Source organism: Chrysochloris asiatica, unplaced genomic scaffold (assembly GCF_000296735.1).
Source record: "Chrysochloris asiatica unplaced genomic scaffold, ChrAsi1.0 scaffold00034, whole genome shotgun sequence".
Taxonomy (NCBI): Eukaryota; Metazoa; Chordata; class Mammalia; order Afrosoricida; family Chrysochloridae; genus Chrysochloris; species Chrysochloris asiatica.
Window position 1 is genome coordinate 2,889,058 of NW_006408552.1, and position 26,064 is coordinate 2,915,121.

A 26,064-nucleotide genomic window follows, 5' to 3' on the forward strand; every position below is an offset into this window, starting at 1 on the left:
TATCCAATCTGTCGAGACGGGGCTGATGAAAGAAGATGGGGATAGCACTCTTGTGATACAATAGTGAATAATTGCTATCAGGACTGACTGTGAGGGTTGGAAATGTAAAGGTAGACTTTTTTGTAGCAAAAGGAGGGGAGTGATTAACTTTGCAGTGTAGGAGCGGAAGTCCCTGGAACCATCAAGGGAGAAGAGCAGAGTGCGGGTCCCTACCCAGAGAAGCAGTGATACCAGAGATGGAGGCAGAGATGATGACCTGGAGAGATGGAATGGCTGGGGACTCTAGACCCAGAGAGGGCAGGGGTTGTGTACTGATGACCAAGGGGTAGGCTTGTAGGGTATGCCCTTTGGTTGGTTGATGATGCATGGAGGGAATTGTAACCATGGCAATGAAACGATACATGATAGGATGAATGTAAAGCTAATTTTCTCCCGTGTAAACTATCACATAATTCACAATAAAAACTTAAAAAAAAAAAAAGTCAGGATGGCGAGACTTTGTCTTTCATACTTCGGACATGTTATTAGGAGGAACCAGTCCCTGGAGAAAGATATCATGCTTGGTAAGGTGGAGGGTCAGCATAAGAGAGGAAGACTCTCAATGAGATGGATTGATACAATGACAGCAGGAATAGGCTCAGGACCAGGCAGTGTTTTGTTCTGTGTGCAGAGGGTCGCTATGAGTCAGAACAAAATCTACGACCCTAATAACAACAAATTCTAACACCCTCAGTAGAGGTACCGGGTCTGTTTTGTCCCCCCTCCTTTTCTGCAGTCCTGAGTCCAGCGTCTGGTACAATAGTTGTTTTCAATAATTCTTTTGACTGATGATCTGGGCACCTCTTTGCTTTGATGTATATGGCTAGGGGCCTCCAGGTGCCATCGTGTTTATAGCAGCAGGCTGACATCTAGGTTGTGCCTCCTCTCAAAAGCAGAGACCAGCTTCTTTATTGTGTCTTCTTTTCATGGTTCAGACTTTCCCAAGCCCTGTAAATCCCAGTGTCAGGGCACTGGGTCCTGGGTGTTCAGGGAGACAGGAGTGATGCTCACACCTAGCCCTGGGGAATAGTCTATTCCTTACGACTTACCTTGCTGTGGTATTTTTGGGGTGACTCACTGGGCAGGGTAGGGCTCCCACCCACCTTCTCACAAGGCCCACGAAGGCCCACCCAGTCCCTTTTCACCAAACAAGGCCCCAGTGCCATGGCAACCACCACACCCATTCTCAGAGAAGGCCCACAGGGAGAACTGGACACCTCCAAGGAGAGCAAGCCTCCCCTGCTCAGAAAGGCCTCAGGTCTGGAACCGGAAATTTTGTCTGGCCAATATGCGGAAGTGTCTGGGCCTCCAGTTTTGTCTGTCCACCAGCTTGACCACTGTCAGAAGTTCATCTGTGTTAATTATCAAGAGAAAAGAACATGCAGTTCACTGACCCCCACTAACGCTGGACCTCCCTTTCTTTGGTGGTCTGGCCCCGTCTAGGCCTGTTTTCATATGTCTCATGACAGCCAGCTTACCTCTTCTCCAATCAAATCCTATAGCCAGAATCGGAGCTGACAATCTCTTTCCTGTAACTCATTACTCTATAGGAAGAGTCACCATTTTGAGGCTAAGGGACAGGAGACTGGGGCTCATCCCTACTCACCTGAATTTATGGCCAAGTCCCTTCCTGCCTGAACATCTGTCTGCCCACTCAGACGCTGGGCAGGTGGAGGTCAGTGCAGAGACCTTTTTAATTCCCTTCAGTGCAACTGACACATTGCTCATTGAAGGCCTGCCATGTGTCACCAGGCCCATGGTGGGCAGACAGTTCTGGAAGACTGGGGAAGGGTGGGGGGACTTTATCCAGTCTCTCCTTCAATAAGTAGCCACAGAGGACTCATCTGTGCCAGGCACTGTCCCAAGGTTTGGAGCTCCCTGTTACAATGGAATTGGCATTCTGATTGGGTTGAATAAATACTAAGCCAATGAATACAGACTTAACGGAACGTCAGGTGGTGCTTCAGGCTCTGAAGAATAAAAACAGAACTTAATGCGCTGGACTGCAAGGCTGGTTTCAACCGCAAGGTCCGCAGTTCAAGATCACCGCCACTCCTTGGAAACACTATACAGGATTGCTATGAGTCTAAATTGACTCATTGGCACCTAACAACAACAACAACAGCAGGTGAGAGTTATGGAAGGCAGGGTTCTTTTTGGTCGGGAGATCATCGAGTCCTGACAAGATGACAATTAAACAGGCCTGAATGAACTGGGAGAGGGAGGATCACAGCACTCTCTGAGAAACTGATCTGGTTGGTTGGTTAGTTATGTGCTGTGGAGTCAGATTTGACTCATAGTGACCTTGAACAGGGTTTCTGAGGCTGTAAATCTTTATGAGAACAGAAAGTCTCATCTTTCTCCCACAGAACAGCTGGTAGTTTTGAACTGCTTGAGGTTAGCAGCCCGACTGGTAACCACTACACTACCAGAAACAAATCTAGAGGTAGACAAACCAGAGTGCAAAGAACCTCCCCCCACCCCCGGGCCCCTCACCCCGTTCACTTTTTGTTGTTGCATAGCAAATGGTCCTAAATGTAAAGATTTAAACCAACAGCCATTTTATCATCTCATGATTCTGAGTGACTAGATGGTTCTTGCGCTTCATGTGTTTTCAGATGGGGTCATTTACACAACGCCGTTCAACTGGGAGCTCAGCACCCTTCACAAGTCTGGGGTGGCTGGAGCAGCCTATCTCCACGTGGGTGCTCATTATCCTGTGGTCCAGAGTGAGCTCCTTCACGTGGCAGTGAGAATCCCAAGAGAGCAAAAATGGCAGCTTCCACGCCTCTTAAAGTGTAAACATGAGAATCATATCACATCACTGTTGCCAGCGCAAGCCACAGACCAGCACAGATTCAAGAGGAAGGGAGGGAAGCTCCCTCTTGATTATTGTTGTTATTAAGTGCTGTTGAGTCGGTTCTGACCCACTGCAACCCTGTATAGGGTTTCTGAGGAGCAGCTGGTAAGCTTGAATCACTGACCTTGCAGTTCAAACGGCTTTGCAGTCTGGCGCATTAACCCACAGCGCCACTGATGGGAGGTACAATATGCACATTGGGCTAGGTGAGCTTCTAGACAGTCAGCTTTGAAACAATCTAGGTCCCAGAAGGGATCGTCTTGGTGTGTTTGATGGGAGTGTGTGGGGCCATGTGGTCATTGTGAGAACTTTGGCTCCTACCAGGAGGGAACTAAGGAGTTCTGGTAGCGTAGAGGTTACGAGTCGGGGTGCCAACCTCAAGGTCAGCAGTTCGAAACTACCAGCAGCTCCATGGGAGAAAGATTAGGCTTTCTGCTCCCGTAAAGATTTTCAGCCTCGGAAACCCTGTGCAGGATCACTATGAGTTGGAACTGACTCCACAGCACTTAACAACAACAACAGGAGGGAACTGGGAGTCATTACAGGGTTAAAGCAGAGGAAGTGGGGTGGACTCAGGAATTCACCAGCTGACCTGGCTGCTACTGAACAACAGTGGGACCTTCAGGGAGGACACCACAGTCCTCCAGGCGAGAGAAAGGGTGGTAGTCCATGCCCTACAGATGGCCTCGTTTGAGAGAGGGATACACGCATGTCCTTCTGAAACCCTCTGTGCTGTGTCTACGCAGCTGTTGTAGCTGGCTGTCTGGGGGCAGGGAGAGTGTTGCCTGAAGTCTACCAGGCACCCCGCTCCAACCCTGGGAGCACCTGTGTGGGGTGTTCTCATTCTAACTGGGAATGACCTCTTCCTGCCTCTCACTCCATCTTAGCCCCCAAAAGGGTCTCCTGACACCCAGCCTTCCCCCTTGCTCGGATGTCCCCTAGTGTCCAACTCCCTCCACCCCCTGTCCCAGGCCATGTCTCCTACCAACACCACATACCCCACCAACCAAGCCCTCAACAACCTTGCTGTGGTGCCTGGGTCCCTGTCTTCCTTTCCTCCAGCTCCAGCTCAGACACCACCTCCTCCGCCAAGTCACCCTCATCCTCCCTCCCCCCAGGCTGGGCCAGCTGCCTCCTCTGGGCCCCCACCCATGCCTGAGAGATCTCCATCACTGCCCCATACTCTATCTGTGGTTCTTGTCTGGGCCCCCAGCTCCACCCCACGGAGAACCCCACACAGAAGGGGCACACCGAGATGATTTGAGCAGACTCTCACCCCAACCCACTTCTGCCTCTCCCTGCGCTCATGCCATCCTTTCCCTAGGGCAGACCCTGGCCCCATGGGAGACATGGACAGGTCTCCAGACCCAGGGGTTGGAAGGACCAAACTGAACCCACAGGTTCCACGAAATCCTCCGGAGAGCTTGAGGCTGCCTCACAGGAGGGAGCTAGAAAAGTAGAGTTCGGGCTAGGATGATTAATAGGACATTCATCTCTGCCCCTCAGGGGGAGATGCCGCATAGAAAATGGTTGTCAAGGGCAACACATTCTTCCCTGGATAACTGGGGCCTGCGTCACCCATGGGGCGTAGGGTTTCCGTGAAGCTGGGTCTGGAATGTCTGAGATGAAAAAACTTAGAGATCTTCTAGGTTGGGAACTCATTTTACAGAGGAGAAACTGAGGCCAGGGACGGCTCACACTGTTGAGGGATAAGGGCATGGAAGCCCAGTCCTCTGCCTCCTCCGTGGTCTCTGTCCCAAGACATCCAGGCCAGGATCCATATTGGGGTGGGATGGAAGAGAAGCTGAAGACAAGGATGTATGTAGATGCAGGGGCTCCCAGCTTCACTCACAACAGGAGAGGGAAGCAGACAGCCCAGAAAGGTGGTCAAGGTTCTAGCATGAGGGGGTGAGGGCCAGGACCAGAAAGTTCAGAGAATCCAGTCACCAGCTGTGCCTCCCCTGTGAGTAAGACATTCTATCAGGGTGGGGGCCAGGTCTGAACCGTCTGCTTGTTTGGGTCACAATTCTTAGTGATTTGGCAGTTAGATAATGATGTCATGTTTGGCAGTTATATAATGATGTCATGTTTGTTGTTGTTATGTGCCACGGAGTCGGTTCCAACTCATAGCGACCCTGTACAGGGTTTCCGAGGCTGCACATCTTTACGGGAGCAGAAAGCCTCATCTTTCTCCTGCAGAACGGCTGGTAATTTTGAACTGCCTTGAGGTTCGCATCCCGATTTGTAACCACTACGCTACCAGAGCTCCTTGATGTCATGTTTAGCAGTTAGATAATGATGTCATGTTTGGCAGTTAGATAATGAAGTCATGCTTGGCAATTAGATAATGATGTCATGGCAGTAGATAATGATGTCATGTGATGATTCCCCAGAATGTGGAGATGAGAACATTTCTCCAGAGCTGGTGCTGAATCCAGCATCCTAGCCTCCTAAACTGTGAGACACTAAACTTAAATTGTTAAAGTGCCACCCCCACCCCCCAAGTGGTGTTTGTGTTATAGAGAACTAAGTCAGAAATGTGGCCTTGATTGGAAATAGAGTCTTTGCAGATGAAGATGAAGTCCTCCTGCAGTAGGGTGGGGACTTCACAACTTAAGTCCCCATGTGTGGGGTCAGCCTTTGGACTCCCCTGGTGGTTGTGGGAGTGACAATCACCACACTGGGTGATGAATGGCCCCTCTCCCTAGAGCACCAGCCCACCAGCTGCTACCACCACCACCATGGGCCCTTTTGGGGTCACCGCTTCTAACAGTGTCTCCCCCCTCCATTAGGTGCTACTGAGAGCAAGGGATGGAAGGAAAGTCCCTGAAGGTTGTGAGCAGCGGATGGAATGTGACTAGGTTCACATGCTCTGAGGAGAGTGGATGTGGGATCAGGAACGGAAGTGGGGAGACCAGTGAGGGGACAACTGGATACGTCCTGTAAGAGAGCGAGGTGGCTGGCCTGGGGGTTATGACAGTGATGGAAAGAGATGGTCCAGAGACAAGGAGGAAGGGAAGTGAGCCCAGAGGGTGGAGGGCTGCCTGTTGGTCCCACTGCCTGGTTTCCAATATGATGTCTTTGATTTGAGGCCACATGAATCATCTCTGACTCATCTCCATCATCGCTCTTTCTCCTTTTTAACAATGAACTTGTTTTTAACCACCGAGCCATTATGTTACGGGCCAATGGATTTCAAGACACTTCCCCAAATACAGTCCTGGAGAAAATGTCAAAATAAAAGAGTCTCCACACACAAAGTGGTTGTCACTGTGAGCCCTGTTCCTAGTTGTCATGAGCTGGTCCATGCAGGGTTGAAGTGTACCTGTCCGGGTTTTCAAGCATGACCCCTGGAAGAAATGTTCGGATTTGCCATGACCTGGTTCGGTTGCCCTCTTTATGTGATTTGTGAAATCGTGACTTTGTTTGTCAGCACACCTGAGGAAGAGCCCCCAGCATCAGGTCACAGGGCTATGTTTGAAACATAGCCCGGTTGCTCGGGCTATGTTTCTTTGTAAAATATTAACAAATTATTCATATTCTTGTGGAACTCACGGATGTTAAGATGGCGCCCCCCCTTGTCACGTCTTCTGAGGACCTGCTCTACAGGAAGCTGGGGGGCGTGGTCACTTGAAGAGCATTTTGCAGGGACATTCAGTCCTGGCTCTCCTGTCCCAGTCCTTGGGCACTCCCACCCAATTAACGTGCCTGCATTTGCACCCATCCCCACCTTAGATACTGTCCACATCAGAGAAGGCTCAATTCCACTGGTCCCCTCCAGAATAGTTCTAGAATCCATCTTCTCCTCTCCAACCCTCTATGTCTGCCCTGGTTCTGTCTGTCTGGAAGAACAGGCCAGCCCTCCCCTCCCTGGCCTCCCGGTCACTGTCCATGCCACTGGGGGCAGGACTGTTACACCTGGTCTCCTTTGCCCCTCTATTTGACTAACTTCCATTTGCCCTTCCTCATCCATTACCCTCAGGAATGGCCCTGGGCCCCTAAGTGAGATCAATTGAGGACATCATGGAGGGCTTTCTGGGGCTATTCCTTCCCCTGGTTGACCCCTGGACCCTGGGAGGGTTCCTTTAACAAGCACCTGTGGGCCCCTCTTCTACCCCTCCAGTGCCAGGCCCCTGGAGCACATCTTTCTGAGAGACACACTGCTGAACCCACCTGGCTGTGTAACAGGTGAGCAGGGTTCTCTGGGAAAGCAGACTTCCAAAGCACAGGTTGTCTTGGATGCTGTCAGGTCCATTCCGATTCCCAGAGATGCTCTGGGAGCATCTATCTATTAGCAGCCGAGCACTTAACCATTGTCCTACCAGGGATACCCCCGGCACAAGTAGGGATGGCATTCAGGAGAGCCTGGGCTGGTGGCAGAGTCTTAAGCAAGAACACGGTGAAGACAGGTTGGGTTTCCCCATGTGAAAGCTCCCAGCTCAGAACCAGGAACAACAGGAAAGGAGCCAGACCACATTTATTCACCTCTAAAGGCAGGGACAGCCTGCTGGTGGCTGGGAGCCATGGTCAGACTAGAGGGCCAGAGCGGGATCCCAGGGCACAGGGTGGATTTTATAGGAGGTGGGTAAGTCACTGAGCTTTGGTTTCTCCCATTTAGAAAAGGTTGCATCTGTGTTTAGATGGCTCACAACTGACCAATTAGCAATAGCAAAGTTATTCATTCCTCTGGCCGGGTCAAGATAGGAGCTCTGATCTCTCCGGAGCATACTCAGAGAGCCACCAGCCAACAGGTTTCAGAATGGGGATGTGCGCGGACTATACAGCAGTAGCGGAGTACTGGCGCCCCCGTGTGGCGATGGTGGGACCCACCGGCCCGGCAGCCCTATGAAAGCTTGGGGGATTTGAACATGAAATCATTTCCTTCCAGATCAGTCCCTAGGGTCCAAACAAGGACACTGAAGGGGCTCCTTTGGGGTGACTGAGTGGGTGTGACCCCAAGGGTATCTTCGAGCATAACCTCCCCAACAATAACATGACATCTGGACACGAAGTCATCTGAGGTCCAAAGTCAGGAGCTGTTTTTCTGGAAACCTCTCAATACGTGTTTGTGGAGTGGGTGGACAAGTGTGTGAACTGTTCGTGTGGCGGGAACCAGGAGTATCCCCCTCAGACAGATCCCGCCCACAAGATCTTCACCTTCACCGGACGCAGTCTTGGTGCCAGGGAGGCAGGGCACTAATGAGGGGATTGCAGGCAGCTGGGGGCAGTGTGATGGGGTGTAGAGGCCTGGGGGGGTCCTGGGGCTGGAAGGAGCACTGCACACCCTATCACCCTCCCCCCGGCTTCAGCCCACGGGCAGCGTGGTGGCCTCGCTGGGCGGGATGTGGTGGGTCATGTAGCGTTTCCCGATGAAGGAGCCAATGCGCAGCTGCTCCGGAGATGGGACCTCCTCTGGCAACCAGAGGCTGGAGCTGGTGGGGAGAGAAGCCAGGCTGTGCTTCTGCAGTAGGTGAGGTCGGCCCGCACCTGCCCTGCAGACCCCTCATCCTGCAGCCTCCCCTCTTCTCCCTTCCAGAATCCACAGGTGGCCTCCTCCTCCAGGAAACCCCTGACTACCCTGTTATCAGCTCAGAGTTAAAAACATAGGTCCAGGAGAAGGACACACTGGAGTCCCGTCCCTGTCCATTCACTCCCTCCTGGGCTGCCTCACTTAAAACCACAGTGTGGGAAGAAGAGGTGCAGCTGGCGGGCAAGGGAGGGCCTACGGGGTACAGGGGTGTCCTCACTCACAAGCGCATGGTGGAGGCGGCCAGGAAGGCCAGCAGTAGGAGGCCAGCCAGAGAAGAGAGGATGGTGGTGATGACGATCATGCCTCCGCTTCGCCGCCCTGGCCACATGTCGATGGAGCCTGGGGTCCTCCCTGCACACACACATCTGCTGGCACCTCCCCCCCAAACCTGGACCCAGCTATGTGTCCAGCTCAGCCCTGGCCACCCACCATTCCAGTCTCATGGCCCACTTTGGTCCTGTGCAGGACAGCAGTGCCCTTGGCTTCCAGGTTTTCAGAAGACAAACTTGCTTGCCCTCACCTGTGAGACCCCTGACAGCCACTTCAGCAGGCCTCTCCACCCCATCTCTGGCTTTTAGATCATGCTTGGGGCTTCCGTTCTTCCTGGCTACCTTCTCTCCCACCAGAACAACGCTTGGCAATGGGGCTGGCTCCCTGTAGGAACCTCAGGAGCCTGGGCAGGGGCCTGGCACCCAACACTTAGCAACATGGGGAAAGGACTGACCCAGGGCCTCTACTCTGCACTCAAAGGTGCTGCTGAGTGGGTGGCTTTGGGGTCTGTTTTGTAGAAGGTGATAAGTTGACCAGAGAGGCAAGCAGAATTCCCCAGGCTACCTTGGTGAAGAGCAATGGGGTCTGACCACCTTGTCTCAGCCTTGGGTGAACCGCTGGGGTCCATCAAGAGAAACTTCACGCTGAGGGACAGAGGAGAGGGTTAAAGAAGGGGTGGGATTCCTCAGATGTCTCAGTCCCCTGGGCAGGGTGCCCTCCAGTCTGGCCTCTGGTCTAGTCTGTGGTGGGAGGGCATAGCGACTCTCTCCGGGGCCTTAGTCCCACCTCTCTGACCACAGTGACCTCTACTAGCTGCCCCATCCATCTGAATTGTGGCTCTGCTGGGCTGAGCACTGTGATTTAAGGCGCCCCTGATGCTAAATGTCACACGCAGTCAGCAGGGAAGGAAGGAGACTTATGGGGGCACTTAGGACTGGGCTTCCCTGAAGACATGCTGATTTGGGGGAGCCAGGGAGGGTGAGGTCAGGGAGAGGGGCAGGACAGAAGTTCTGGTAAGTTTCTGAGCATCTAAGGGCCCATTCAGGTTGGCTCTAAGGGTAACCGTCTCTGGTGACTGCTGGGGCTGGGGGCAGGGTGGAGAGACTGGAGCTGCCAGGGAGTGGTCATGAGAGACCAGGGAGCTGGCAAGTCTGGGTGAGAGGGCAAAGGAAGGCGGTCTCAGGACTCTGCTCTGCCCCTGCCCCACCCTGCACAGCCTCCTCCCTTGCTCCGGCTTCTTCCAGATACATGCGCCTGGTCTCCAGGGTCAGGCAACCTTAGTCTGAACACCTGCTTCCCTCCCAGCTCTACCCTTGACCTTGATAAGCCACTTGGCACTTTGCACCTCAGTTTCTCTGTCTGTAAAATGGGGTGGTAGCCAATTCTGCCCTTACCTACCTGGCTGTGCCCAAACTAAGCAGTCTCAGATCTGCTGGTAGAAGGAAGGGGTTTGGCAAGACTGGCTCTGCATGCCCCTGACTCTAGCCCCTTGCCACCTCTTCTCAGGTCTCCTGGAAAGTCTGTATTCTGCCCACCCATCTCTGGGAGGAGGGGCTTGCACTCCTCCCCTGCAGTCTGTCTGTTAGGTAGGAGGCTGTGAAGGGTAATCTTGGCTCCTAAGCTCAGCCCCTATCCCAGGTGCTAGGGAGAGCCACTTACCTGTAAGGCCCAGGACTGGGGAGGGGGGCGTTGCAGTAGGGCCACTGGTGGAGGTCCTCAAGGCAGCCAGCATCATTGCCCACCCGCAGCAGGGGCACGCTGCCACCACCATCCATGGGATCCACACAGGGCAGCTGGATCAGGGACAGGGGCAGCGTCATATAATGGCCGTTGGTCATCAGCCGGGGGTAGGTGGGGATCTCAGCCAGTGTCCTCGGGTTCTGGAAATCTCTGGAGGCTACAGAATAACGGAATGGATAGATGGGAGTGTAGGGGACAGGCAAGGCCCTGCCCTAGTGATGGTGGGTCAGTGTTCATCTACCTCCCATCTAATTTGCCAGCCCTCCATGCAACCCCCCCACCCCTGCTCCCTCAGGGTCCAGAGAGGCAGATATCAGAATGCCCCCCTCTAGAAGTCCTGGTGTGGTGGTGTAGGATAATGTGCAGGATTACAAAGTCAGTTTGAACCGTAAGGTCGGCAGTTCAAACCCACCAGCCACTCCTCGGAAACCCTATACAGGGTGGCTAAAGGGTCTGAATAAACTCAATGGCACTTAACAATAGTCCTATAGAGCCCTGGTGTGGCACTCAATGGAACCTCTTTAAAGTGTTAAATAGCAAAGATGTCACCTTGAGGACTAAAGTGCTTCGGTCCCACCTGGTGTAACGGCAAGGCTGGCAGTTCAAACCCACCAGCTGCTCTCAGAAACCCTATACAGGGGCACTATGAGTTGGAACCGACTGGATGGTACACAACATGAGGAGCCTGTTCAGGATGGAGCCCAACTTCCTATCCACACCCAACTCCCAAAGGAACTCCTCTGCCTCAGCCTCTGCATTCCCACTGACTTCCTGCTGGGAAAAGTCCTGTTTACCCTTCCAGCCCTGATGTCTCCTCCTAGAGGTACCAGGCAGCACTTGGGGTCACCCGGGCGTCCACACAGCCCTGACCAGCATTTCCCATCTCACCCAGACTCAGGCCCACACCCACACTCACCATTGCTGAAGGCTACTACCAGCCAGACTGTGTCGTTAGCCTGGCCGTGCCCGTCGAGGATGCAGCGCGGCTGGTCCAGGGAGAACGTGGTGGCTGTGACCTTCCCCTCCAGGTCCCAGGCTGTTATCTGAGGTGTGTAGGGGACCAGCTCTGCAGTCACAAGGGACAAGGGTGAGTGGTGGCCACCGAGGGAAGCATGGACATCTCTGGGGACACTCAGCAGGTGGCCAGCCCATCTGAGGACCCCACTCACCCAGGTTCTTGCTGGGCCTGAGCCAGCCCAACATCAGGAGCAGCAACCACGGCCAACCACAGAGGAGCCCCATGCTGGCAAGCCAGCACCCAGCTCTCTACATCCACAGCCTGGGCGGCCTCCCTGCCACCCCGCCCCCAGCCCAGAAGAGCTGGTTTGTCAGGCTGCCAGGCTGACCTCTGGCTGGAAAGACTTGTAGCTCCAAATGCTCTGGGGTCCCCACCGCAGGGGAGTGGGTGTGGCCAGGGAGGGAGTGGTCTGTATGCCCAGCCCCCAACCCCCCCATCTCCCCAGCACCCGAGTCAATATCTAGACCTGGGCCCCACCAGACCTCCCAGCTCTGGGGAGGAGGGGCCAGCCCCGGGGAATGCTGGTCAGGGCTGCATGCATGAGATTCCTGCGCTCCAGATGCCAGGAGCCTCCCTCAGGTCTCCTATCCCCACCCAGGCCCTGGGGAGCGGGGATATCAGGGGCCATCTCCAGGCCACACCCCTTCTCTCTGGGGCAGCCTGGGCTCCTCAGCTCCCTTGTTCAAAGAAGCTGGACTCAAACATCAGCGAAATCCTTCATAGCTGACAAATTGTCCACTTCCATTACTTCTTTGGGTACTACGTACGTATTTTATTGCGATCTCCTGAGTCCCGGTGTGGTGCTGTGGAATGATTTAGACCACAAGGTCGGTTTGAACCGGAAAGTTGTAGTTCAGACTCACCAGCTGCTCCTTGGAAACCTTATACAGGGTAGCTATGAGTCAGAATTGACTTGATGTCACTTAATAACAACAATTCACTTATTATCAAATGCCCTTTTGTTGTTGTTGGTGCCATCGGGTCGGTACCAACTCACAGTGACCTTGTAGCTTATGAACAATAGAAACACTGCCGGGTGCCAATCTCACAGATACACTTGAGCCCATTGCTTCTGCCACTGTGGTGTTCACAGTTATCTCTCTTCATTTTGAGTTGGGCTCCATTAGCAAATGAAGGTCCCGAAAGCATTACTCCATTTGCATCATCACAGCCAACTGTTAATTTTGAGGAGGCAGCTCTTCTCCAGTCGTATTCTGAATGCCTTCCAACCTGAGGGGCTCATCTTCTGGCACTACATCTGACAATATTCTGGTGTTCTTCATCATGTTTCAATATTCAATAATCTGGTGCTGATTAGTGTTCCACTGCTATTCATAAGGTTTTCAGTGACTAAATATTCAGTTGTCCATCTCTCTATCCTAGTGTGTGTTAGTCTGGAAGCTCAGCGGAAACCTGTCCATCATAGGTGACCCTGTCATTGTTAAGTGCTGTTGAGTTGGTTCTGACCCATAGTGACTCTGTATAGGGCTTCCATGGAGCAGCTGGTGAGTTTGAACTGCCGACCTTGCAGTCCAGTGCATTATCCTGCAACACCACACCAGGACTCCATGGGTAACCCTACTGGTATTTAAAATACCAGTGGCATAGCTTCCAGAATCACAGCAACACGTAAAACCACCACAGTAGGACAAACTGACAAGACAAATCAGTTCCTTTTTAAGTTAAGGTTTTAGACTACTATAAATCACCAAATATTCCAGGACATTTGTATCACCCCAAGAGACACCAGATCCACTCTCCCCCACCCTCTGGCAACTGCTAACCTACTTCCTGTCTCTGGAGTCTAGGTATTTCATATCCATGCTAGCCTAGTGGGTTACCCATTGGGCTTCTAACTGCAAGGTCAGCAGTTTGAATCCACAAGCCGCTCTGCAGAAGGAAGATGAGTTTCTTCTCTTAAAAAGTTATAGACTTGGGAACCCTAGGCAGCAGTAGACATTACAGGCAGTCCTCGGATTATGAAGGAGATCATTGCCTAAGTATGTCTTTAAGTCAAATGTGCATCTAAGTTGGAACAGGTGCATATGGTCCTTGCTTAGCCTTCCTGGTGACCCTATGGGTGAGATATTGGGCTGCTGACCACAAGGTCACAGGTCAAACCCACCAGCCATTCCAAGGGCTGTCGGCTCCCTATGAAGATTTAGTCTCGGAAACCCAACATAGGGTCACACTCACAGTTGGAATCAACTCAATGGCAGAAGGTTTGGTTTGGGGCTTTTAGTGATCAAAGAGACTTGGAGAGTTCCTAGTGGCCAGACTTGGGCTATCAAGACTTCGGGCATGTTATCCCTCGAGAAGGACATCATGCTTGGTAAATCCCTCGAGAAGGACATCATGCTTGGTAAAATGGAGGGTCAGAGAAAAAGAGGAAGACCTTCAACGAGATGGATTGGCACAGTGGCAGCAGTGATAGGCTTAAGTGTAACAAGGATGGCGCTTTTGATCTGTTGTGCAAGGGGTCACTGTGAGTCGGAGCCCACTTGACGGCACCTAGAAACAATGCAAGAAAAGGCCAGAAGCTTTTGCAAAGGTGTAGAAGCACTTGCATCAAGTCAAAGTCATTGTGATGGATTTGTGTGGCTGGGTGAGCTCAGTTACCAGTAAAGGACACATCTCCAAGTCAGCTGTCGGGAGACTGCCTGTGTGTAATGAAAGGGTCTCGTGGGCCTGGTTTCTTACTTAGCTCGTTTCCAAGGTTCATCCTTGTTGGCACATGACCAGCTCTTCATTCCTTTGATGGTTCAGGAGCAGTCCATTGTACAGATAAATGACATTCTGTGTATTCATTCATCAGCTGATGTGTTCATTCAACACACAGCTAGGTATAAGGCTATAATGCTACGACCTCTTTAAAGTGAACAGCAAAACTCACTTAGAGGACTAAGGGGCATCTGATCGAAGTCATGGTATTTTCCAATCACCTTAGATGTCTGAGAAAGCTGGACATTGCAACAAGGAAGACCAAAGAATCACAGAAATTGAATTACAGTGTTTTGGAAGAACTCTGAATACACAGTGGATTGCTGGAAGAACGAGGCGATCTGTCCTGGAAGAATGTTCCCTGGGCGCCAGTTCCCTGCACCAGCTGAAATCTTGACACCTTTCTTCTTTTGGGCAATAAGCAGTAAAACTTTTACAAAAACCTGAACTCTCTGCATAGAAGACAGATGATCTGCTTTGCAAACCTTAATTCACAAGTCTTTAAAAAATTTTTTTAAAGTTAATTTCTCTTTAGAGCAGCAACAGCAGATTTTAGGCCAAGGTACAGCTTGATTCAACGTGGATTTTAATTTAGAGAGGCATTTTGGTTAAGCTTACGCATTGGACCACAAGGTCGTTTGAATTGTAAGGTCAGCAGTCGCGTCCCAGAAACTCTACACAGGGTCACTATGAGTCGGAACCGACCAGACGACGGCTCATGTAACAAGCCCGTTGGTTTGGGGCTCACCTTCCTGGTTCTTGCACTAGACACAGTGGCGGCAACGAGGAGTTCCAGCGTAGTAATACACAACCAGGAGTGTTTCTTTCTATGTGCTTGGGGTCCCGAGGAGTTGGAACCGCCTCAAGGGTACCACCTCAAGTGGGTGTGCAGTGGTTCTCACTGTAGTTTTGTCACTTCCCTGACGATTAATGATGTTGAGCACTTTTTCATGTGCTTGTCTATTTTTACCTTTTTTGGAGAAATGTTTATTCAGACTCCTGACCATGTTTCCTTTTTTGTTTTTAATTGTACAAGTTCAGATATTTTGGATACTGTTAAGTGCCATGGAGTTCGTTCCACTAACAGTGACCCTACAGGGGGTTTCCAAGGAGTGGCTGGTGGGTTTGAACTGCAAACCTTGTGGTTAGCAGCCCAGTGCTTATCCTACAAAACCACACCACAATGGTCTAGTATACAATGTATGTAAGTATTCTAGATTGTTGTTCATGAATGCCATCGAGTCAGTGCCGACCAAGAGCGATCCTGTACAGGGTGTTCAAGTAGCAGCTGGTAAGTTTGAACCACTAACCTTCTGGTTCAAACCAACTTTGCAGTCTAGCTCATTAACCCACAGTGCCACTAAATATATAAAGGAAAGCCCAAAGGTATTGCTACTAGGGTTCAATGTCCTAATGTGCTGGTTAATTTCCAACATCTGTCTAAGCATGTTTCTGCAATCAGTGGATAGCTGCAGACAAGTTCTCTCAGTAATAGATTCATGTCAGCCTTGTTAAACTACCTTAAATAAAAACTTTGTGCCATGGGAAAAAATGACTGAGGTGAGGGCTAAAATTCCATTTTGAACAACTCAAGTGGCCATTTTCTGAAATCATTGAAAATTTGCAACAAGTTTACAGGCATGCTGCCCCACATACATATATATATACAGTCCTGATACGTACTATAGGATAAGCACTGAGAGGGGAGATGCAAAGGAATGCCCAAACTTGCAGATAGTATCCATTTGACCTAAGCTTCGATAGCTTGATGTTAAGAACTCAACTAGAGGAAGAAAAAGAAATTTGTTAAACAAGTATAAATTGCTACAATTTGATGAACTTGACCAATACTTATGGATGTAGTAGCCAAAAATACAAACTGAGAGGAATGGAATTTTCATATCAAGGATCAAACCTATCCCCTCTGTACATAGGGTTGATAGGGACAGGCAATGTAAGACATTGGGGTGGGGGTGGGGGCGATAAAGGCACGAAGTGACTGGCTTACAAGTTTTCTAGAGGGCGTTTCGTTTCAGTGTGAGGGGGAAGGTAGAATCCCCATTAAAGTTTTCATCTTGTCTAGATGGGTCTGGTGAAAAGAGATGGGGATAGGAGTCTCATGATTCAAAAGTAATTGTTATCATGACTAATTGTGACTGTCACAACTGTAAAGGGCGAAGTTTGTAACAAAAACAGGGAGGCGTTAATCTTTCAGTCCAGTAACAGAGGACACTATGACCATCAGGTGAGAAGAGTATGAGCGGAATGTGAGACCCTCTCCAGAGAAGCAGTGACACCAGAGATACTCCAGGTTCATGGAAAGAGAAAGGCTGTGTGCTGGCAGCCAGGAGGCAGGTTTGCAGAAGGATGTGCCCTTGGGTTGCTTAAATGATTATATATTCCTGAGTGTTTTTTGTGTACACCACCACCACCACCACCACTTCCGCAAAAAGAGGGAATAGAAGCAAATACTGTTGAATGATGATGCATGGGGGAGATTATAATCATTGTAATGAAATACAATACAATGACTGCAAACTGAAGTTCTCTTATGTAAACTATCACTCAATTCACAATAAAAGCTTTAAAAAAAAAAAGCAAGCACTGAAATGTTAATCACCGCCTCACACCCATCAACGGCCCCTCATAAGCTCTACACAGGGTCACTGAGTTGGAAGCAACGTGATGGCACACACTGTATTTTTAATGAAGGCTTACCAATGCCAGGGTTACTTCTAATTCACAGAGCAGAACATGGCCATCAGTCGCTCCAGCTCCAGCTCTGAACCCTTCTCAGGCAGAGCAAGGTGTTGGCCTTACCCTGTTGATAGCTGGGTATCTTTGTGACTGGCCTCCCTTTCAAGAGTGCCCAGTAGAACTGGCGCTTTGAGATCATTTCTGGCCAGATTCTACTACCTGATGTTGGGTCACAGCACTGTGCCCTTCAAATTTTCCTCATCTGTGAAACTCAGCAATGCTTGCCCAGTGTGAACATTATTTTGTAGACCAGACCCCAGGGGCTCTTCTGGAATGGTGCGATGTGGCAGAGTTGTTGGATGGCGGGGGTGGGGACTGTGGGGGGGTACCCGCAGTACAGGCCAGAGCCATCCCCCCCTGTGCAGCCTGTGGGGGGCCGTCCCTGCTCCACGGCTGTCTGCAGTGGTGGCAGGTGCTGCACAACAAGTGTGTACTGGCCTCCTCTCTCTCACACTCACACACACACTCAGGTCTGCTGATTTGGGCATTTATTGCAAATAAAATATGAGGTATGAGAAGCTGACCCAGAACCCATTCCCATCCCTGGCTGGGGATGGGACAATCTTCAGTGACCCTGCCCTAGGCCCCAGGCACTGTGAGCCCCAAACAGCCCTCTGCAGGACAGAGGGGCCCTATGCATGAGGTAGCTGCATCTTGGCACCCCTCCCCATTCAAGCGTAACTCCCCAGGCTTGCCCAGTCTCGGCAGAGACCCCTGCCCAGAGGGAGGAGGGGAGGTAGGCTGGCGCGCAGCCTCTGGGAAAGGCACCTTTCTGCCTGCCCATCCCAGGTGGAGATCAGGAATGGGCAGCCACCAAGGAGACGGGGTGGGCGGGCCAGGCTGGCAGGTGGTCACTGCTGCCCCAAACAGTCCTCTGTCACGCCCTGGGCAGCCAGCTCGGCCAGCACGTTCTGCAGGTAGTTGGGGTCGGGGTAGCCGTGGCCTGTCACATTGCGGTCCATCTCGGTCTTGTGGTGGATCTCGTTCCACACCACGGTGTCGGTCTCGCCAGTGGTGCTGGACGTCCCCACTGTGAAGATAAGTCGCCGCTTCCAGGCTACCTTCAAGAGCTCCAGGACCTGTGAGGAGGGGAGGGAGCAAGGCCAGCTGAACTAGGCTGGTAGCCCTGGGGACAGCGGCAGAGAGGCAGCAGGGTGGGAACAGCCTCCCCTCCTGCTGAAAGTGGTTCGAGCCCCCACTCCCTGCCCATGAGTGCCTGCTGTGCGTCGGCACAGGTGGGGCTGGACCTTCCTCCTCTTCGTGACCACTACAGCCTCTGGGCATGAACACCACATGGGGGTCTCCAGTCTCTAGTTCTAGTCCGACACACTTGAACTGCCTATCTGACATCCCAGGAAGACCTCACACTCCACCTGTTCAAGACACAATGCTGGGTTCCAGCTTCCTCTCCCCCAGGAGCCACGCTTGATTCCTTTGTCTCCTCCTGGATGAGCTTCCTCTCTGTATCCTCAGTGGAACCAAGGCCTCTTAGCCTCTCCTCTCCTCACTGCTCCCTCTGCCTGCACTCAGGACCCCCCACCACAGCAAGCTTCAAGTTTCCAATCTAAAAGCAGAGGTTCCTGTTGCTCCTCCACACCTCAAGTCTTCACATCGAGCTTAGTGTAAAACCCAAACTCCTGGGCACTGGGGGGTTGGCAGCCCTAGCCCCATCTTCAGGCTGTGAGCCTCTGCCTTCCTCTGGCTCTTCACTCAAAGACTCCGCACATCAGCCGCTTTCTCAGCCTACGGTGGCCATGCCCTTCCTTTCCCTGGACTTCTCCGAGCTAGAAATTCCCGTCCAGCCCAAGCCTCTGCTGCCACGCTCTCCTGATTTGCTAAAGGGCCCACAACCCCACCCACAGGTTGTTGGAAGATTCTCTTTCCTCCTCACTCGGCAAGTTCAGGGATCTCTGTTACGGACTGAATTTTGTGTTCCCAAAATGATACATAACATCTTCAACCCCGGTACCTGGGACCCTGCTTGCAAACAAGGTCTTTGAAAATTATATGGGTTAACATGAAGCCATACTAGAGGTGGGAACCAATCCTATTTGAGGGAGTCCTTGTAACGGTGGGCAATGGCCATGGAACCGTGCATCTGTGGCCAGAAAAATCACAGAGCATGAAGACAGAGAAGTCTTCTCAGCTGGAGCAGAGACAGATAGTCCTGTCCCCGCCCAGGGTTTGGACTCTGCAGGTCCAAAGACAATTCACTCTCCCTTGTATCCCCAGCACCTAAAGCCTCAGCAGGATGGCAAGGGCCCCATCCTGCCCACAGGGTTCCTCCTCAAGTTACAGCCCAGAGGAGAGCCAGAGGAACAGCCAGGCCAAGGTCCTTCCCACACCCCAGCCCCAGCCTGCTCTGTTCCCTTCCCAAGTGGTTGGCACAGGGCACCTTCCCAGGGACAGGGGTCTACTCTGGCCCAATAACCAGAAGTCAGCTTCCGCTCGCCATGGGCTGGTGGCAGGGCCTTACCTTGCGGCCCTGGGCATTGTCTGGAAGGTAGCACTGGCGGGGAAACCCTCGGGCAGTGAACGGTTTTCCAGGGTTGGGATGTTCAGGGCCCTGCAGAAGGAGCACAGAGACCAGTCATGGGAGGGACTGGCGAGAGAGCCCAGACCCTGGCTGGCCTTCCTGGCTGGAGTGCATTCTTACACTGAACGGATCCAGAAAACCCCACCTTACATCCCAGTCCCTCAAAGATCCCATGTAAACCTTACCTTCCACCCACAGCCACCTTTCCCGGTGACAATGGAAACCCTTCAGAGGCTGGGATGGAATTTGTCCTAATTCTCTGACTCTCCCAGGGCGCTGGGATCCTGGCCTGGCTGGAGGGTCTTTCTTGGCACCCAGATCCCACCCCTCCCTTCCCTGGTGGGCTGCTCCTGGCTTTCGGCACTGCCTGGGGCTGGAGTACTAGAGATAGCAGCAACAGGCTGCAAAGATGAGGGGCTAGAACAGTGGCTAGAGCATGCTGCCTGCCCTCCGCCACACCAGTGACCCCCCATGTGGGCTTGGACCCTGTCTGGAATGGGCTCAATACCACTGGGATCCTTAAAGAGAAGTGGAGGAAAGGGGGAACACATTTGATGAGACAGAACTGGTAAACTGAAACCCCGCCTGCCACAAACTGGCCCCACTGCTCCAGGCTCTGAGACCAACTGGGCTAGGGGAAGGAGCTCCAAGGGGCCAGGGCTCCCCCATCTATGTCTCCCTGGAGCCCGGTGCTTGGGTTTCTGTCTTGTTCCGACACCCAGGTTCCACCCTACCATTCCTAGTCCGGGTCTGGGTCTGGCTCTTAAAAACAGAGGGCCTGAATCTTTTAAGATGGTGACAGTTTTCATAAGTAAGCAAGAGTTTACCTATGGGAAAAACAAATACCACTCTAATGCTTTCCTAGAAATTACAGTAAGGAAATGATAAACAGGCAAACAGGAACGCAGCAGGGCGCCGTAGACAGCCAAGAATCAACGAATCAACAAGTTGCCGACAGTAGGGAAAGATCGGGTCTCCCATCTTTTCCTGCCTCTTCCCCAGCCACATGGGCCACTGGCTGCTGTAAACTGGGGTAGTAGCCGCAGAAAAATTTTCCTTCCCTAGTCATTATCGCCCCTTCCTGTACAGACATGAGACCCAAGCTTCTGCCATAAAACCAACTCCGCGTCCCTGGAGTTCCAGCCAGAGTACTCCAGCAGCACCTCCACCTGCCACTGCTGGTCGCAAGGCTACTACAGAGGGTCATAGAAGGCCTGAGCAACAGTCATCACCCTTCCTGCCTCCCAGTGTGCCTCCAGCTCAGGCCTCCAAAACTAACAGGATAGAGCTGGCGGGGAGTTAGCTCTGGTCTGTCTGCTCCCCCTTCCTGTAGTGCTGAGACCTGCAGAGGCAGCTGTGGGCTAAGAAGCAGGAATCTTGAGCAGTGACTACACCCATAGGCAACATTCTACAGGGTGGGCTCTGGTAGCAACAAGGCAGATGTCCCTGGTGATTCGTTCAAAGTGTGTTCAAGAATTTCAATAATTATTTTAAGAATAGTCAAAGATACAACATTTGAAATTAAACATTTTTTGAAATGTAAAATACATAATTATAATGCTCATATTCCCTGTCTTGCAATTTTAAAGTCTGAGCTAAAACATGAGTTTTCATAGGTAAGCAAGAGTTTACCTATGGGAAAAAGCTAGAGTTCTCCTACAGAAGAACAAACAGAAGTGTGACCACCATCTATAGTGCCACTGAATCAGACAACGCCAATTCAACTATTTCCTTTTTTTTTTTTTGGAGAGAAGTATATCTTTTATGCCCAAAGTACAGAATGCAGACTAGTCATTTTCATTATAGCAATGAAGAACATTTGCCTTACACTTTGGAACAAGCACAAGAGTGCTTACTGATACTAACCACAGTAAAGAAATCCTCTCAAGAAAGAACCCAACTATGACTCACAAGTTGTCCAGCCATCACTGTATCTTAGTTTAGTGGCCTGAGTATTTAGAAAGTACAATCTTGAACTAAAATAAACCTATGGCTGCCAATAATACCAAGAAACAGCTATAGGGACTCTAAATGAACAATGATTAGAACAAAAACTCATCTCGTTTCAGTAAAGAAAGTTTCTTTCCTCCCATTCTAAGAAAGGGGTGGGGGATAGTGGTGGACACCAAAGTTTGGCAACAACTATGCTTCTGGGGCTGTGGACTAAAGTGTCAGACTGCAAAGTTGTTTGATCTGTAAGATCAGTGGTTCAAGCTCACCAGCTGCTCCTTGGAAACCTTACACAGAGTTACTACAGGTCAGAATCGACTCAACGACACTTAACAACAACAACAAATGTTTCTAGCAGATGAAAACTCTTCGGTCAGTTTTTCTTATTGTGGGGGCTTGCATGTTTCTGTGATGCTGAATGCTATGCCACCAGTATTTTAAATACCAGCAGGGTCACCCATGTCGGACAGGTTTCAGTGGGCTTCCAGACCAAGTCAGACTAGGAAGTAGAAGAGGCAGGCTAGTTCTGACTAACCACTGAAAAGCTTATGAACAGTAATGAAACTGTCAGACACAGGGCTGAAAGGCCCCTCAGGTTGGAAGGCACTCAAAATATGACTGGGGAAGAGCTGCCTCCTCAAAATCGAGTTGACCATAATGACGTGAATGGAGCAAAGTTGTCAAGACCTTCGTTTGGTGATGGGGCACAATGCAAAATGAGAAGTAACAAACGCAAATATCCATTCATAATCAACGTGGCATGTATAGAGGAAAATTGGATGTTGCCAAAAGTGAAATGGACGGGGCTGATGAAAGGAGATGAGGATAAGACTCTTGTACAATAATGAATAATTACTATCAGGACTGACTATGAGGGTTGGAAATGTATAGTAGATTTTTGTAGCAAAAGGAGGGGAATGATTGACTTTGCAGTCTAGAAGTGGAGGTCCCTGGGACCATCAAGGGAGAAGAGCGGAGAGCAGGACCCTACCCAGAGAAACAGTGATGCCAGAGATGGAGGCAGAGACAATGACGTGGAGAGATGGAGCGGTTGGGGACTTAAGACCCAGAGAGGGAGAGGAGCTGTATGACCAGGGTGGGGTTGGGGTGCAGGCTTGCAGGGTATACCCTTTGGATGGTTGATGATGTATGGAGAGGACTGTAACCATGGCAGTGAAACGATATACGATAGGATGAATGTAAAGCTAATGTTCTCCCATGTAAACTATCACGTAATTCACAATAAAACATTTTAAAAAGTGAAATGGAACCCATAAAGATCGATACCCTAGGCGTCAGCAAGAAGAGCTAGACTGGCTTTTTTGGTTTGGAGGTTCAAGGCCATGGCCGCATAGGGCGTTCCAGCTAATGGACCTACTAACATGTCCAGCATTTCTGTTCTACCACCTACTTCTTGTGTTCCACCTGGAGTCTTAAAAACTTGTAAGTGACCACAGGAGAATCTGGTCAAAGGGAGCAAATGGAGAACAGAATTTCAAATTCTCATGGACTCTAGACTTCTAGAGCCATCGAGAATGGATGAACTACTGCTCTGAGATCATCTTTAAACCTTAAACCAAAAATATCAACTGACATCTTAAAACCAAGCAATACTTCATTTAGCTTGACTAGTTAAAAAAGATGTGCGTTGAGCATTACATTCTTTTTATAATGATCATTCTGTGATGAAATCGACAACTAGAAAGATTAGATAGGAGTCTTAGGGGCTATGAGTTTATGCTTATGAGAGAGTAAGAATCAGAAAAGGAGGGTGAGGATGTTTAAGAATGTAATCGATGTCACTATATTGTACACGCAAAAACTGTTGAATTAGCTAGAGTATGTTTCATTGTGTACATTCTCAGCAATAAAATAAGTAAAACTTAGAGAGTCTTGGTATGGTGCCAAGATGGCAAGGTAGACGGTTCTAACTCAGCAGCCGCTCCGCAGAAACCCTATGCAGGGTCCTTATGAGTCGGAACGGACTCAACTACACTTAACAGCAATAAAAGGAAACAACATAAAACATGGGTCCTGCCAGTCCTCACTGTAACACACCCGCGCTCCATGCTATGCCAGTTGGGAGGGTATCTTAATGCCCATTGTGCCTACAGCCTCCCCAGTTATCTGGCCACTCAGCACAGCGCTCTTCCAGCGTATCGGCTTGGTCTTCTGCCTAATACAAGTCCAGCTAAGATGGCTCCTCTATCAGAAGGCTCTCCCTGTCTTGCGAATACGCTGGTGCCATTTATTTCCATTTCCACAGCCCTATGATCCTGCCCCATCCCAGTACTATCACCTCCTGGTCCTGCCGGATCCAGGCCTGAAAGGGGACTGAGAGCTGGAGCTGGGGCGTGAGGGTGTGGGAATAGGGTGCCTCTCACCTGGATGCCGTGAGGAATGTTGTAAACTATGAGTATCGTCCCGCAGTCTTCGTGCCCGGGGAGACACACCTGGAACCTGAACACCTCCATCTGCCCCCGGGGCTGAGTCCCCGTTTTCTCTCCGTAGATGGTTTTGCAGGAAGGACACTGCAAGCTCCCATCCTGAAAGGAGGAGGGCAGCAACAGGCTGAGCACACTGAAGGCTCGGCCTCAATGGGACGGATGGGCCATGGCCCTACAGGCCTGTCCAGGCAGTCCTCCCCTCCCTCACCAAAAGACCCTATTTCATAGCTTCTTTGTAAACATGGATTTTGCACCAAAACCTTGCTCTGCAGTTTTCAGTAAAGGGGTGAGGTCTCAGGTAGGAAACTCCCTCGCCCCTTACACACGGTCTAAGGAGTTTAAAACCAATCAGAGAACCTGTGATGGATCTCAATGCAATGCCTGGCTGCTGCAAGACAAGAACTCTACAGAGGGGCCACGCCTGGCCAGGCATGCTGTCCCCCCAACCACTGTCCACTGCAGCCACGTTACTAAAGGGAGTAGCCAAGTGCCAGCAGCCGAGGGCTCGGATGTGAAACAGCATGGACTCAAGTCCCTCATCCTGGACTGGGGACCCAGGCATGTTCCCCTTTTTACAGCCTGTTTCCTCCTCAGCCCAGTGCCTACTTCTGATGGAAGAGGGAGGCTGGTGTCAGACCAGGTCTCAGAAGCACCTGCTGCAGGTCATCCACGGATGGCAGAGGCCACCCAGGTAGTCTGAGGCCCAGAATCTAGAAGGTTAGGGTCACCAGCCCAGTTGGTCCCCCTTCCTGACGACTGGGCCAGCAGGCTTCCATCTCAGTACTATGCCCATGACTGTCTTTGCCTTCTTGTGGCTGATCCCCCGCCCCCACAGGGCCAGGTCCCCCCGCCCATCGGCACCTTGTTGCCATTGCAGTACATGGCCAGCAGGCAGAGCAGATGGAAGGCATGGCCACACTTGGTGAGGCGGCCCACAGCCACAGGTCCCACGGTCTTGCTGTCAATCACATCGCTGTACCCGGACACCAGTGACAACTTCTCCATGCAGATGATGCAGTCCTAAGGGGAGACCGACACAGGCACGCTCGCCGACAGCCTGCCACCTGCTTCAATGCCGGGTCACAGGGCAAGTCAGCTCAAGAACAGGTGTGCGGGGGGCTGGCAGCACAGAGAGCGGCCAGCATCTGTGCAAAACAGACAAACGACACAGCCCAGTGGCTGGCGCACTACAGGACCTGGGCCAAGACAGCAGTGGACGCAGGGAGAGCGGGCTCCGCCAGGAAGGGGCCAAGCAGAGGGAGAGGTGGTCTGCAAGCGGCGGTGTGGGGTGGGCTAACAGGAAGCAGGAAAGCAGATCTTGGCAGGTTCTAGTTGCCATGCTTAGGAGCTGGGCCCTGCTGAGGGTCAGATGTAGGAAGACGCATCACGATTCCATTTGTCTATTGGCTGTGCGGGTAGGACTGGAGGCCAAGCAGCCCACTATGACCAGTGAGCACAGGGACCAAGGCAGGCGAAAAAGGGAGACGCCATGGTCTCCATCCAACCTCTCCTAACCCGACGCTGTCTCTCCTGTCCTTGACTTGCAGGAGGAAGGCCAGCAGAGAGGCTGAGGTGCTGGGTTGACCTGAGTGACCTTTAACTCACCACCCCCTACCAGCTCTCTAGGACTCTCCATCCCAAATGGAGCTACGGGTGCTGGGGTCCACAACAGGGCTCAGGAGAGAGGGGCTTCTGGACACGCCTACCATCCTGTGTCCAGGCCCTCAGTCTGAGGCTGGCATAGGGAAGGTGCTGCACAGAGGAGTGCCCGCTCAGGACCACAGCTCTCTCCACATGCATGGCTACCTCCGGGGTCCTGGGAAGTGCCCTCAGTTGGAGAGCAGGCCAGGTGTCCTCTTAGCTGTAGGAACAGCTCATTCCTGTCCCCGACACGCACCTCATCTGGTGGTGACTTCAGCTCTTCGGTGAAGTGTTTTAGCACCTGCTCTGGCTCTGGCTTTGGAGTCCCTCCTAGGAGAGAAAAAGGTAAAATGGTGTCCCCCGGCAGACAGACTGGATGTGGTGGTACCAGAGAGGCACGAGAGAGAGAGAGAGAAAGCGGTCCAAGCTGCCAGGAGAAAACATCAGAGGGTTAGAGATGGGAACCAGCGTGCCATAGGGAGAGGCCCTGCATCGGTACAAACACTTCAGAACTCTGCTCAGCCAGCCCATCGCCCAAGCCTGCCTGTGAAGTCC

The 26,064-nt window shown here is 51.5% G+C and overlaps 2 protein-coding genes across 3 annotated transcripts in view; both read right to left on the reverse strand.

The window, feature by feature from the left end:
* Positions 1 to 8,204: 8,204 nt before the first annotated feature.
* Positions 8,205 to 11,681, reverse strand: UPK3B (uroplakin 3B). Its single transcript, XM_006859830.1, has 6 exons — positions 11,609 to 11,681; positions 11,356 to 11,505; positions 10,359 to 10,596; positions 9,264 to 9,343; positions 8,651 to 8,780; positions 8,205 to 8,331 (listed from the first exon to the last, which is right to left on the reverse strand). Exons 1-6 carry the CDS (start codon positions 11,679 to 11,681, stop codon positions 8,205 to 8,207), a joined length of 798 nt encoding a protein of 265 aa, XP_006859892.1.
* A 6,105-nt stretch (positions 11,682 to 17,786) lies between these two features.
* The window catches only part of DTX2 (deltex 2, E3 ubiquitin ligase), a 46,158-nt gene continuing 37,880 nt past the window's right edge, over positions 17,787 to 26,064 (reverse strand). For both annotated transcript variants that reach the window (XM_006859678.1, XM_006859677.1), the window contains 5 exons: positions 25,766 to 25,839; positions 24,730 to 24,888; positions 23,806 to 23,967; positions 19,412 to 19,501; positions 17,787 to 18,014 (listed from right to left, as the gene is read on the reverse strand). In XM_006859678.1, the coding sequence (XP_006859740.1) occupies positions 17,787 to 18,014; positions 19,412 to 19,501; positions 23,806 to 23,967; positions 24,730 to 24,888; positions 25,766 to 25,839 (713 nt within the window). The remainder of the gene's footprint in view (positions 18,015 to 19,411; positions 19,502 to 23,805; positions 23,968 to 24,729; positions 24,889 to 25,765; positions 25,840 to 26,064) is intronic.